At 42.6% G+C, this 15047-nt stretch overlaps 1 protein-coding gene across 1 annotated transcript in view; it reads left to right on the forward strand.

Annotated features, from left to right (window-relative positions):
* The window catches only part of ACVR1 (activin A receptor type 1), a 69793-nt gene that overhangs the window by 44949 nt on the left and 9797 nt on the right, over positions 1–15047 (forward strand). Inside the window, exons 5-8 of the mRNA XM_059820694.1 lie at positions 5270–5369; positions 7644–7790; positions 10314–10589; positions 14178–14375. Coding sequence (XP_059676677.1) covers positions 5270–5369; positions 7644–7790; positions 10314–10589; positions 14178–14375 — 721 coding nt within the window. The remainder of the gene's footprint in view (positions 1–5269; positions 5370–7643; positions 7791–10313; positions 10590–14177; positions 14376–15047) is intronic.

Raw genomic sequence — 15047 nt, forward strand, 5'->3', positions numbered from 1 at the left:
CTTCCTTAGAAACTGGTGGTTACCACCAACTAGGGAAGCAGTTTTGACTATGTCCAAAAAAACCTCCCCAGAAATGGTTGCACCTCCTCACCTGAAAGTTGACAACTGCTTTGCAGGCCCAGCTATGGGAACTTACTAAAAGAAAGATCTGTGGGACCACTGAAAAAAGGGAACTAGTTTTGGGAGCTGGAAACTATTTCTTGCATTTCTTTTGTTTTGAGGCAGAGATGTTTCTATAAAATACTGCTGTGTATAAGTGCTGCAAGAGTCACATGGAAAACCCTTTCATTCACAAGACAGAATGTCCTGACAAGTAAGTGTTCAGGGTTTGAGATGGCCAATAAGTGATACCATTGGAGCAGGGAAGATTCTTTAGTCAGTTTTAACCTATTCTTCCTTAATCAGACTCCTGGTCACCTGGATGCCCCAATATGCAGCCTATGTGGGGAGCGAGTAAGTAAACCAATGCTTCAGCCAGGAAGAAGAGCCTGGTTCTCTTAAGGGGGTGGGGAGTATGTTGGAGACATGCAACATGGCAAGTGGTAAGGAGGGGATGGATAGGAATCAGTTGTTTGCCTTTTGCAGTACAATAAGAGGGGGAGGCATCAAAATAAGCAAGTAAGAGCAAGGACAAAAATAGGGAAGGTGGTTCTTAACACACTGGTAATTGAATCAGTGGAACTCCTCGTCCGATGAGTTTTCTAGATGCTCCAGGTTTGTATACATTCAGAGAGCAACAGGATGAGAAGACTGTATATTGTTAAACACATTAAGAAAAAAAATATATCCAGCTAAGGAAGTCCCTGAGCTGCATGTGCTTGGAGGCTGAAAGAGCGTTAGAGGAAAGTACCATGTATGCTGAAGTATTCCCTTATTCGCTTCTATTTCACTGCACTTCTTCAGATACTGATCTAGAGGGACCTTAAGGTGGCCACTCTGATAAGAGTTTTGCTTTTAAATGCTAGCTTCCTTGGTAAGATGGAGCAATGGAAATTGCCTCCCTCTTAGAGCTTGAGATGTCCAGGCACTTCATGTGACTGCAGGATCAAGTGTGGTGCAAACTGCAGCAGCTTTCTACTACTGCCCTGCTGTTTTGCTTCAGCTTGGCCCTATATAAACTATGCGTAGTAATCTTTTTTTTTAATGCCTTTGGCTCTCTTTAATTAGCCCACGAGGCTTGATTCTGTGTTACTGTTTTTAAAACTGCCAGTTTTGGTATGTTCACCACGAACTAGGCATGTGTGTAACTGGTTATCTGTCTCTAAGCACTGACTTCCAGCTTTTACCAGCTAGTATCTCTTATCAGTGCAAGACCATTCCCATTCCATTTGCAAACCTTTTGCACTTCAAGTCATTTAATGTTACTTGGAAACTGTGATAACACCGGAGAAGAATATATCAAAATTCTTTTAAAAAGAAATTGGAGAAGTTGCTAACTGTAAAGGCTTGGTCTAATGGAGCTGTTTTGTTCTCAGCTGTCAGATGCTCTTAGCTTTATGATTGCAGTGCCTCTGGTGTCTCTTGAGTGTTGGTGTTGTAAAAAAAAAAAAATTGATAGTTCCTTGTTTCTAAATGTTCATCTAAATAGTAAGTCTTTTTAAATTCCAGATTTCTCTTCTCCATTGTGTGTTTTAAATCGCTGGTTTTGTTACACATTAGATTAGTTTACATTCAGGATTAGTCTCCATAGTGTAGCAAATGTTTAAAGTCCTAAGCTTCCTAATGGGAAGTGCAAAGAGCTGTGGCCTCTTCAAGTCTGCTGCAGATAAGTTTGGGTTGGTTGTTTTTTCCCCCTCTTGATACAAGTAGGAAAGAAAATGAGCTCTCAGTTTGTATTAAAAAGCAAAATAGCAGTCTCCTGTCATTCTTAGATTATCTTTTTCTGAGCACTCATTAGAAAAAATGGTTAGGAGAAAATGAGATTCCATTTGATCTGGTTAAAGCCCAGCAGCACAGTTTGCTGGAAATATTAGAAAGTTGATTATGCTTATACTTTTTTTATCCTATTTTCCTTTGTTAAAGAAAAAAAAGTCCAGTAATACAGTTATTCATGCTTTGAACTAGTACGGAAGTCCTAGCCATAAAAGTAGCTGGGTATTAGCATTTTAAAAGGCTAATAGGATTTTAACATTCAATTAGAATCTCACTCATTTTTTTTATAAGCTTACAGTTTAAAGTCTGGTTTACATGCACTAAAAATACTAGAAACTGATAAACTTTTAAGAAAAACGTGTTATGGAAAATTTTCTGGAGTATCAATGACATATCTAGTGTAGGTGATACAGGTAATACTCCTATCACCTTGTTTATTTTAAAACTGTTTTCAGTTATAAATAACTGTACCAAACTTGAATAGTTTGGGCCAAAAACTTCCCATGACTGTTATCTACCACAGATTTTTTTTTTTGAGGAACTGTTCATCTAGTGTGGCTCAGTCACTTTAGAAAAGGAATAAATTATTTGGGCGTTGTCTTTTAAAGAAGTTCTGATTTGGGGCAGGGACTTGAAATTTATCAGAGAAACCCCTGTGGTGCCAGACGTGCTTGTCGCCATTCTTCTCGGGGCTCTCTGTCTTGAGCCGCTTCAAAAGCTGATGGTTTAAAAGGTCTGTTCACAGGCATGCGAGTCCGTTCCCCGGTGGGCTGGACGCTGCGTGGTGCTCCACGTGGAGACAGGGCATGTTTCTTCCCGAGCCGAGGCACCTTTGTGATGTTTCTGGCCGTAGGGCGGAGGTGGAGAAGAGGAGGGCGTGCAGCACTTGTGCCTCTCGGGATGGGCAGCGGTGGGGGAGGCGGTCACTGACCACACGGGGCCAAGGGAATAGTGACAGCAAGGGCAGAAACGGGAGCTGGGGCGGGAGATGGGCAAGGTGCCTATGGCAAAGGAGAAAGGGAAGGAAGGTTGGAACAAAGATGGAGGGAGGAGATGAAATGTAGCGGAGGTAAAGGACAGAAAACTGGATGGAGGGCAGAATGAGGGATGAGCAAAGAGCCTGTACTGGAGAACTGCTACTCCCAAACTATCTCAATTTTCTGTGTAATGCATGTGAAATAATCTCTAACCAAAGCATGGATCTCTCCCCGTCTCTTCCCTGCTGAGGGTAACAGGCTTCTGCAACTAGCAGTTCTTGCTGTGCTGCAGAGGATGTAGCTACAACTCTCGATCTGGCAGATTACCTGCGTAACGGAAAAGGGTTGCATGATTTGGCTTCTCTTCACTGTTACTAAATTAATTTTTAGCACTTATTTTTGGGATTCGATTGCTAAACCAGAGGTGTCTGGTGACATTAAGGTGCCGTGTGGTTTTTAGGGCATCTGTGTGAGACTGAGACGTATGATACAGGACCTGTTGGATGCCTGTTCTCTGGGGTGGTGTCTGCAGGTCAGTGAGATAGACTAGAACATCCCAAATAGCACTGGGTGTAGTTCACCAGCAGTTCCCCAGTGGTTCCCACTGTGTCAAAAGCAAGGTGGGGCACACAGGAGCAAGGAAGCGAAGATTGCTGCAGCAGCCTTCCTCCTCCTCTGTTGCAGCTGAAGCTCTGCTTTGCAGGGGCGCGTAGTTTCATAAATTCATGCTCGCACTCAAAAGCAGGGAGGATGGTGCATGGGCGATGGGGGTCTTGAGCTGCTGTGCAAATCCGCCCGCTGGTTCGGCCCTTCCAGAAGGGTTCAGTTTCGGGGTGCTCGCCCGCTCCACCTGCCGGAGCGTGCTCCGGCGGCGGGGGGAGCTTGTTGGGAAAGCACAGCAGCGAAGCAAGCCTCCAGCTTGGTGAAGTCAGTGGCCTTACACATGCGATTAAAAGTTGAAGGAAAACACTTGACAACTAAGTGATGCTTTTCCCTTACTGACAGATCACGCTGCTTCTACGGCTCCCAACGGCACAACTTGCTGGCGCGGGACGGTGCGGGTGTCCTAGGTGGCCGTGCCATCGGGTTGTGCGGACGCTGGCAGGGCAGGCGCATGTGCTGGTGGGCAGCAGTGTCGGCAGCTGGCTCGTCCCTGCGGGCGGGTGCCTCTCTGGTCCGGGTGCCCCTGAGGCATCCCTGGCTGTGAGCCCCGTGCTGTGAGCTGTGTGCTGTAGCCTCTCCCCTCTGCTTACGCGGACCCAAAAGACACACGTCTGTAGGTTGTTTTTCAGGAAAACTGACACCCCTCCGCATACTTTCAGGCAAAATGGTTAGCTGAGCACAAATTGTGTGCAGGCCACTGATTAAAAAGGTGTTGAAAAAGCAAGTTGTATTACAGGACTGTGTTTTATCTGTCTTACCACTTCAATTAGAAACTGTCAGCTGTGGCTGTTTCTGGAGTCTGTTTACAGTAATAAAAAAAAGTTGAAAGTTCTGAATGTCTCTTTCTAATGCACGTTTATTCATAGGGAATTGTAAAATAGATTTTGATAGTATCTGATACCAGATCAGCGGGGCTAGGACATGACCCTAGCTCTAATCAGTGAAAACACATTTGTGTTGCTGTGCCCTCCTAGTCATCTTTACTAGGAAGAAACAACAGGTAACTGAAAAAATGGGCAAAGTCTGTGTGAATGTTCAAAAGTAAATACTGTTTTTCTTTTTGCTAAACTGTGTAGGGACGAAGGCCTTGGGTATAGGAGAAATTGGAGAAAGTAAGTTTATTTCTTATTGAGGCAGCTCAAATTATTGGAAGACATAGAAAATTTGGGGGAGGAAAGTTGATATTAACCTTTTTGAAACAGGTGACAGATACAGAATTGAGAGAGCATAAGCTAAGTAGAAGAACAAAGTGCTGAAAAAGGGTGGAATTTCGCCACAGAGGATAGCTCGTCGGCTATGAGTGAGCTTCCAGGTTCACAGGCAGTAAATTTATTGTCACTTATGTATTAAACAAAATTATTTATTAACCAAAATGATACTGTAATGCCAAATAAAAGATGCAGGCAGAATAAGAAATCTGAGGATGAAATGATGCTTGTTTGCTGTTTTTTGGTGTGTGTAAGATTTCCAACAGAAAGTGATTATGCATAAGTTACGGCTCCCCTACCAGTCTCTTCTATGCATGGGATGCTCTTTGAGTAGTAAAATCTTGCGAAGAGCATTCTCTGTCCATCTGTACGGTGATGGCAACAGTGTGTCTTGATCCTAAGTAATCAAATGGCATCACCAGAGCTGTTGAGATACCAATGACATTTAACTTAACCTATCCTGTCAAGTGGTGTACCTTTGTGTACTTAAACAGGGAAAAACATGCAGTTTCTCATAGGTTATAAACTTCTGCTTTTCCTTTTGAACAGGATTTGTTGGATCATTCCTGCACATCTGGAAGTGGTTCTGGACTTCCTTTCTTGGTGCAAAGAACGGTGGCTCGCCAGATCACACTTGTAGAGTGTGTAGGTTAGTATAAGTCCTGTTCGTGTCTAGTGCCAGGTCTTGGTAACAAATGCAGAGAGAATGCTTTATCTCCCATCCTAATTATCTGGTTTTCCTCAGTTGCTTATATAATATATGAAACTTTTCAGGCTTCAGCTTACAGAACATACTTGGTTTTGCTAAGTGAAGGGAAAAAATTCCTTTCAGATCTATGCAGAAAGGGGCAAATATCATCTGTGCTTTATGATTGGAAAAAATTTAAGCTTTGTTTAGTAAGGTGATGTTAGAAAATACAAACTAGGCTTGTTTGGGTACTTCGTAAGTGAAATAAACTATGTTTTTAGAAAAGCAAGCTCAATTTCAAGTTTGAAACTGTCAAACTGTAAAACAAACATTAGTTCATTAAATGGTGTTCAATTAGAAAGCTTTAGAATTAGAAAAGGATCATCTGGATTTGAGATCTGGAGTTGAAGCATCAAGCAAAGTGGCATTTTAAAAATGTCATTCTGTGCCATTAGAATGGTAGCACAAATATTTTGTAGCTTACTTGCTCTGCACTGTTGCTTTGGGACTGTGCAGGCAATGATGTACTGTTGCTGCTCTTTTCCCCCTAAAGGACAGACTCTCTCTAGTAATTCTTCCCTAAAACTCTTCCGGGTCTTTATTTTTTTTTTTCAGGACTTTAGTGTTTTAATGTTAATGATCCATTAAATTTTTCTTCAGCATATATATATAATTAATTGAATAGTGTTACATTTGCATTTAGTAATTTTATGAAGCATTTGGGTCAAAGTTATCCTGAGGCAGAGACATTGAGCCAAGATGCCATACTGGCACTAAAGAGGTGAGGAAGGCATGATAACGACTGATTATTTTAGAAAAAAAGACTGTTTTAAAAATGTTCTATGCCTCTTCTTCAGTGATTTGAACTCAGAACAGGTTAACACCTTCCTGTAAGTCACTAGAAGTGTTAACTCATCAGGGTGTTAAATCAAGCCCCCGACTAAAACAGATGAATCTCTGAATCCGTAGGGACTGGGCCTACATTTTACCAGTGTTTCTTTGCTTCTGGCTTATAGTATGTATTGAGTAGGCACAAATGTTCACGCTTGTATTAAATCCAAGTGTAGATCCTCTGATGCTCTGCATTTTCTCAGAAACTGTAGAGTATGATATGCATGATGATTTTTGCCTGTAATATAGAAATACCTTTTTGTGCATGTATATACGCGTGAATAAGTGTGTGTCTGGAAGTACGCCTGCTCCCAGGTTAACTCAGGCTGGCGTTGTTTCCAGAGACCATGTGTTTTAGCCTGTGTGGCAGAACCAGATGAAAGTGTTTGTGCGGGAAGTCTTTTCTGGGTGACAGCATTGAGGCATTAGTGCTGGGTATCTCTCTTCATTTGGTTATACCTGCTACTGAGTCATACGTGCCTCTAAAGAACGCTGAACGGCAGAGCAACGAAGGGCAGAATTTGGAGATTTATAGTTGTCAAATCTAGCACAATTCATTGCGTGAAGCCTGAGGCTATCGTATTCAGGCTGCAATGAAAATGGCAACGATCAGAACTTTTCCAGTGTGCCCTGTCCAGGATGCTGCTTTGCTGTTGGGCACTTGATAATTTCATACATTCTTCTAAGCTATTTGGGTAAAAAGCTTGGCATGCAGACAGTGTGCCCTAATCTCCACAGGACAGGGATGGGTTTTTTGGGTTTCTGGTTTTTTTGTGGGTTTTTCTCTATCCTTCTTTATTTGCGGGTGGGGTTTTGTGATTTTCTGTGGTTTGTTTTTCTTAAATTGTCATTCTGCATTTTGTGTGTCTGGCTGTACTGGGTGTTCTTGCAAGGGCTGATGATGTAATAGAAATGTAAGGGCTGTATCCCCAGCATTATATAGCCTTCCTGTCCTCCTAACTTCAGAATTCATAGGCTTATTTGTATGGTGTACACTGACCTTGTAGTATGTTGCCTAATTTGCTTAAGCTGCAAAAGCGCTTTCATTGCTGGTAGTTGAATAATTACACCTGCCCAGTACAAACACTCTGTATACTGTACCAGTGTGCGAGGAGGAGAGATCCATACTCTCAGAGCTTGCACTTGAAACAAAGAGGAAAAGTTAAGGGACAGTGGAGCACAGCGTGACTGTAAATTGGTAAAAAGTGTATGCAGGTGTGATGAAACTACGTCAGTGTGATGTTTGGGCCATAACTGTTGAGTTTCCATCCTATTAGCTAATCCTGTCCTGCCCTGTGAAGATGGTTAGTTGACAACTTTTACTGTGTTTTTTTCCCCCGCCAGGAAAGGGCCGTTATGGAGAAGTTTGGAGGGGTCAGTGGCAAGGAGAAAATGTTGCTGTGAAGATCTTCTCTTCTAGGGATGAAAAATCCTGGTTCAGGGAGACTGAATTGTACAACACTGTATTGCTGCGGCATGAAAATATTTTAGGTACGTAGAACAACCATATTCATGTTTCCTAGTGTTGCTGGCGTAAAGGTGAGTTAACTGAACAGTTCACTTGCAAAGCACTGCAGATTTGCCAGATATCTTGCAATCTTTGAGATTAGGCTCTTGTGTTTGTGATAAATAGTTGAAGGGAAATTCTAAGGGGGAGACTTGCAGGAGGGTGCTGAAGTCTGAGTCTCAACTGGAGAAAGTGTTGTAGCTACCGTGACTCGTTGCCCTCCTGCAGAAATATTCTAGCAAGAAGCAGTCAACCAGGTTAATCAATTGTCGGCCGCACAGTGTGTGGAGAAGAATGGAGGTGCCACAGGCCCGCATGCTAAGAATTCAGCCTTGCAGCTCATGTTGCAGGGCAGCCACATGGCAAATGAACATCGTGCAAGTGTATCTAGGGTTTTTTTATAACTTTAGTATGCCTGGGAGAAATAGAGGGAGAAAAAGTGAGGAGGAGTCTATAATGAGATTTAAATATTTGAATACTTTTCCTTGTGCCTGAATAAACTGCAGCATGAATTATCATCTTCTTCTGTTTAACTGTTCTGCTCAGGGTCATACTAAGCTCCTTTGGTGTTTAAACTTCAACTATAGTTGCCCCTTTATGATGTATCTCATTTCCCTGTAAATATGAAAGCACGATGATTTTGAACCTTCTGCATCCCTTGTACCTTGTGTGCTCGGTTCTGAGAGCTTAGAAAATGGCTTTTTTGTGTTGTGAGCCGTGGCTGCAGCTTAAGCAGCCCTTTTGATTCGTAGTAGATGTGACCTTCTTTCACTGGTGTGCCACCTTTACAAATAAAAGTAGCAGCATGTTTTCTGTGTGCTGACATTACCTCGCCCACAATCTGTCTGTCTTCAATCAGTTTTACTTGGGCTCCTTCTTCTTGTTTCCTGTCAGATAATATTCCTTGGCTCTATAGCTCACCCTGCTAGACGTTTGTCTAATGTTTCCTGAAGCAGTTCCTTTGTTACTACAAAAAGAATTTAGTGGCCTCCCGAAACGTGAATTATTGAACTTTCCTTCCCGAGAGAGCAAGTAACTTAGCTGAAATTACATTACACATTTCCCATGTTCCCCTGTCTGTGTTTAGTCTTTCTTGATAACTGTCAAATTTGTTGGCTATTTTATAGAATTTTTTTAGATGCAGTATTAAACAGTATCACAGATTACAAAAGTATCACATTGTGCAGAAATCTGACTTCAGGAGAGAAAATAGTGGGTGTTCTTTCTGACAAATGTCGTATGTGGGCTTTTAATAAACATGATTTGTTCCTCTAACTTCGGAATAAAACTTTTGTTGCTTCCCAGCTAAAGCTGTTGAAGTCAACAGTGGGCTGATACACAGCAGATTCAGAGGTAACAGGAGGGGAGCTACTCCTGAATTTTGGGTTCAGTTTTAACACACCACATTTCTGAAAGCAGTTCTTGAAGCTCATGATTTTTTTAAGAGAAATTTTTCTCTGTTCTTTTGTAGAAAGTCATTGTGAAATACAGCTATGATGCATAAAGGTGCTCTGTCTTACTTCACCATGGAAGTTGCACACCAGTTGAACTGTCTAGTATTTAAAGTAGAAGAATTACTATTCTTTGGGTTTTGGTATGCTAATCTTCTGATGCTGCCACACTGTCCTTAGCCATCTGCCACTTTTTATATCCCGTGGCTCCATTGCGAGCTGGTGAACAGTTAAGATCAGGCATTTGGAGCCTACAGCAGTTTAGAGCAGTCCCATAGGTCTGATAATTTCTCAAGCTGCGGCAATCCCTCTGCAGCTTTTTAAGCCATCGGAGATCATTGGAGAGCAAGCTGTTGCTGTGCTGAGATGTGCTTTTTTGAATCGGTATTTGGTCAGAAGGGTGTGACACTCCCTGTGGGGACAGCAAGCTTTTGACATGTCAAGGTTGATTGTTGAAGTGCTCCGAATAGGCTTACCTTGGATGTAAATGTGAAGCTGGCACAACAGTGTCCGGTTATTGGGATGTGATACGTACATAAAACACATGTAACCCTTTTCTCAGCAGCCTGCCCTGGCTGCTTGTTGTCCTTTAAAAATGGAAATGATTACTGAGGACTTACCTGTTTGAGGTATTGCTTCTCTGCAGTGTAATCCTGTTATGTGGAGAGCAGCAGATGTGCTACAACCTGGTGGTCTTTTTGTTTGACTGGAAACTTCCACACCCCCAAGTCCTTCAAAAAGAAGGAAAAAAACCCCAACCAGTTTACTTCTCAAAGCATGTGGTCCTAGCAAGTAGTTGTATTTTGTCAGTCTCAGCAAACACATAGATACATTCTTGTGAATCGACTTGAGTTAGAGTTCCAGAACGTGTCGGCTCTTTTTTCATCACAGTAATAACCGGCAGTCTGTTTTCAGGGCAGTACAATTGTGGAAGAGTTTTAATTAAACAGAGTTTTAAACTGTAAGAGGGGCCTTGTAGTACTGATTCTTTTCTTGGGGGAGTCTTGAAGGAGCTCTGTCATCTTATGTTGTCGTTTCTCCTTTTTTTCTTTCTAGGTTTTATTGCATCTGATATGACTTCCAGAAACTCTAGTACCCAGCTGTGGTTAATTACCCACTACCATGAAATGGGGTCCCTGTATGACTACCTACAGCTCACTACTCTGGACACGGTCAGCTGCCTGCGCATAGTGCTGTCCATAGCTAGCGGTCTTGCGCATTTGCACATAGAGATCTTTGGAACGCAGGGGAAGCCTGCCATTTCTCACCGGGACTTGAAGAGCAAAAACATCCTCGTGAAGAAGAACGGGCAGTGCTGCATAGCGGATCTAGGTGGGTTTGTTTCGGTGCTCATATGCTCGGCGCATCCCTGCGGGAATCGAATACTCGGGATAACTCCAGCCGCCGAAGTCTTGGGCGCACCTTAGAGTGACCTGCCGCTCGGCTGCGCGGGCGCGGCCCGGCGCTTTGGGACAGCCGCTAGGTGGCGCTTGCCACCCAAGAATGCGGCGCCCTGCGGGGGGCACCTCGCGTGCCGGGGGGGGGGGCGGGGGGGGGGGGGCACCTCGCGTGCCGGGGAGGGGGGGGCACCTCGCGTGCCGGGCTTGCTCGGGTGTTCCCTGTGGGAGCCACGCACGGTGCGGAGGGCAGCAGTCACGAGGCCTCAGCTCGTTTCCGAGCTAATAAGCGCCCTTCTGCCGGTAGTCGAGAGCTGTGCGCTCACTGTCCCGAGCGCCGTGGGTCCCTCCAGGCTTGAGCCTGCTGCCAGGTAGTTCAGTGAGCCCAAAATGGGCTTCCCCGTGACCAGCTGGGTTTAGACGTTAAGCTGAGATGCTGAGAAGCTGAGAAATGGTTGCAGCAGTATGGCTTGTTCACACCTTGGGAGTATGTCTGACTATTTTTTCCTTTTCTTTGAAGACAAGGGAGAAAATAGCGGTAGAACAACAGTATTGGGGAGCCATTGGCTAGAAAACAAGTGTATTGGGAGATGGGATTTTTTTTTTTCCCCCCAATAATAATTCCACGGCATAGTTCCTATCACTTCTGCCTGAGGGACATGAGACACGCACAGGGAAAAGATGAAAGCCGCACACCTGGGCCTATCTAAATTTGCAGAGGGAATAGTATAAAAAATGGAGCAGTAAGTTGAAAATGCCAAACTTCAGAGACTGGCTTTTCAGTGAATTTGTAGTTCACGCTGAGGAGGGGGAGCACATACTGGCATTGATTGACATCACACTAATAAAGTGAAATCTACTACATTATTTATCTAGAGGCTTCAGAGAGTTGAGAGATTTTCTGAGAGAGCACAGCAATAAACATTTCCCAGTTAGCTATTTTACCACCATAAAACCTATTTTTTTAAACATGAAATCCTCAGGCATGTATCTGATGTGTTATTTGTTTGTTCCTTATCTGTAAAGGAGAGTTACCAAAGGGTTTGTTGCTTCTGCCATATGTTCATGCCCTTTTTTCTGTATAGTTTTGTCTTTTTTCCTCCTCTGGTCTCCTTTGTTTCAACACATGCATCATACAAGAAAAATGGCACTTAGACTGCTAAGTATGAGCAGATGGAAAGATTCACTAGAGCTGCCCAGGGCTAAGCTGGACTTCTTGGGTTCTGTCAGTCACACCAGGTTCTGGACTTGCAATGTACCTGTTAAGAATAGATGTCAACTCTAAAAACAGAGAGGAATAAAATAGCTTTGATGCATATTGTGCAGTTGTCTGTTTTGCCGGCAGCCTGGGTGCCACACGCCTGAACCGCAGTGTGCTTGGTGTCTGTGGCCATTCAGTCCTGGTCCTTCTGGCTGGCACAACTGCAAGGGCTTTGTGAATTGGCCGCTTGTCCTTCAGCAAGCGTGCTGGAAACTAGTATCTCGAATGGCAACCTGAGTATCCCGAGTTGGAGTTACAAATCTGGCTGTTTCAAATATGTTCTAGCTAAGCAGAAGCTATGTGATAAAGTCCAAGGATGGATGTCAATCTTGCTTCAATCTGTCAGCACTGTGGAAAAGTTCTACCCTTCTAAAGCAATTCACGTGCATGGTAATAGGCCGTAGTTGAGCAACTTCATAAGCATTATTCTGCTGCTCTATACAAAAAGAAGAAAAAGCCCAACGCTCCTCTTACTCCTTCCTTCCCCTTGCCTGTCCATATAGAGCAGTGAACATCCGTTTGAAACAAACACTGGTATTTGTAAGGAGAGTGCAAAGAATGCTAGCAAAAAGTATTTGCTCAATGTCTGTTTCTAGCAGATACTCCGGTATACTAAAGAGGATTTTTTGGTGTCTTGAAAACCAGTGTGTTTCATCAATTTGTATTCCTGTCAAGCTTTTTCTCTTTTTCCCTTTTTAAAAAAGAATTATTATCTTACAGTAAGAGCTTCTCTGACAAGCACTTATGCACCCGTAAGTTAAATGTGCATTGAGATCTCCTGAGGTGAAAAGAAACTGAAGCAGGGCAATATCTGCTTCCTGACTCTCATAAACAGCACAGATGCCACCATGATGAGAACCTGATTACAACATTGTTGTCCTCTGACCTTATTGCAACACTTTCTTAGCGTGTAGTGTGTGGGATGCTGACTTGCATCCCTCAGCCTTCAACCTTTGGCCTCTCAATCTATTGAATCTGTTTTGCCCAATTTGAATGGAGTGTTACGATTTTTATCAAAGCGTTCTCCAAAGTCTTGACGTCTTCAGAATTTGCCAGGAAATTTGTTTTCTAACCTTTGTTTCCAATGTGCAACTCTTTAAGAATATTATAATCCATACATATTGTATAATATAGAAACAAATACATAAATGTATAACTGTGTGTATGTCCTTTGTGTGTGTGTGTGTATATATATGACAAAAAATATTTCTATCTGGAGGGCAGGCTTTCCAAATTATCATCTTAGCAGTCATGGGGTTAGTAGATGGTATCTTTCTAGAGGTGCCGTAAGCATTTTCTTGGCAGCTTGAAATTACTTGAAGTGCATTTAAATTGTAGGAAAGTGTTTCCAAATTTTTGTTACAGTGAAGTACAGACTGTTTTTTGGAAAGGAAAAAAAAATTTAATGATCTGGTGATAAGTTAATCTTTTGTTGGACTGAGTTAAAAAGCTTTTTAAGTTTAATCTGAAATAAACTCATGTTAAATGTAAATAGTATATGTTATTCTTGCAAGTGTTGTTGAGGAAATTAGGGAGAGTTTGCGTCGTCTTTTCTATTGCTTAGTTATGTCATGCACATGTTGCTGTTCAATTTGCAGTGCTCTCTGTTTACCATGGCAAAACGAGTACTCTGTGTGTTTCCAAATTTACAGTAATTTAGTCCCTCACATAATGTTCTTTGCTTAAATGTTTAGTAATTAGTAGAAACCAGGTAGAGTGGTTTTGACTGGCTCACTTTAGATCAGCTTGAGGATGTTTGTTTTTCAAGCTACTGCAGATATGGTGTTTTTTATTTTCCAGCTTTATTTTTTAACCTGTGTGTATTCCTCATGCAGTGTTTTTCTTCTCTCTTCCCCACAGTTTGGATATATCCACCTACCCAAAAGTTCTATAAATAAATTTGAATGCTGTATGAAATTGTTTTCTTCTAAGTAACAGATGCTTGGCCTTCTGCGTATACGTGCCTAGAGTGCTGGTGACATCCAGTGGCTGCAAAACACTTAATGACAACATTTTGCAACAGTGCAATAACATGCTTAATGGTAATCCCTGAGGAGATAATTGGTCTAAGTCTAGGGACACAGAGGCTGTTTTTGATAGCTAGTTTGGAGCTGACCCAGTTGGTCTTTGGACAGTTGGACTCTCAGCTCCTTCTTTTTAAGAAGCTGTCTGATGTGTGTCACTGCTCACATGTAATTTTAAATGTATGCTGCTATAGTTTTAAAGGGGACTTAACAGTGATATTTTTTTTCTGCCCTTTAGGCCTTGCGGTAATGCACTCCCAAAGCACGAACCAGTTGGACGTGGGGAACAATCCCCGTGTGGGTACCAAACGCTACATGGCTCCAGAAGTCTTGGATGAAACTATCCAGGCAGACTGCTTTGACTCGTATAAAAGGGTCGATATCTGGGCTTTTGGGCTGGTCCTCTGGGAAGTAGCTAGACGCATGGTTAGCAACGGTAAGTATTTGGGACTCCTTTCCTTGTTTTTAGAAGGGGTTAAGCAAATGGTAATTCACGGCAAAGCATCTGCCACCAAAATGCATAGGATGCACAGTAAAATACTGGACCTCCAAAGTATTTTGATTCCTGACACTTTTCTGCCTGTGTTGAAGTTGTTAGTATGTTGGGTATAACGGCTGAGTATTGTTGTCATTTCTGTGAAGGTAGAGAAGAAAGAGGGTCCCCAGCTACATCCTAAATTGTGATGAGAAATAATTCATGCCAAATAAATTTTCAAACCAAAGTTAAGGTTTTAGATCATAAAGTCTCTAAACTTTTTCCGTGTGTCATTAAACTATAGTGAATACTTTTAGGTGGCTGTTTCTCATGACACTATCTAAGGCACAGAAGGAAAATATGTAGGAAGTAAAGAAGTGATCAGAATTCAGGGATGCTCTTGCTTTACCAAGTTAAATGCACTCAAAGCAGGACTTGGTCGAAGTACAGTTCTGCTTGGGAAAAGTGCCACTGCAATCCTGTTTTGTAGCACAGTGTTGCTTCATGTTTCCTTGGCAAGGGAGTCTGAATTTAAGAACTTTTAAGCTGGGTATCTGTTGGTGTGATTTATTGTGCTTGTTAATTCAGAAGCCCTCTCTGACTTCTGGACCTCTGGTTGTGCTTTCTGGACCC

Source organism: Gavia stellata, chromosome 8, assembly GCF_030936135.1.
Source record: "Gavia stellata isolate bGavSte3 chromosome 8, bGavSte3.hap2, whole genome shotgun sequence".
NCBI lineage: Eukaryota > Metazoa > Chordata > Aves > Gaviiformes > Gaviidae > Gavia > Gavia stellata.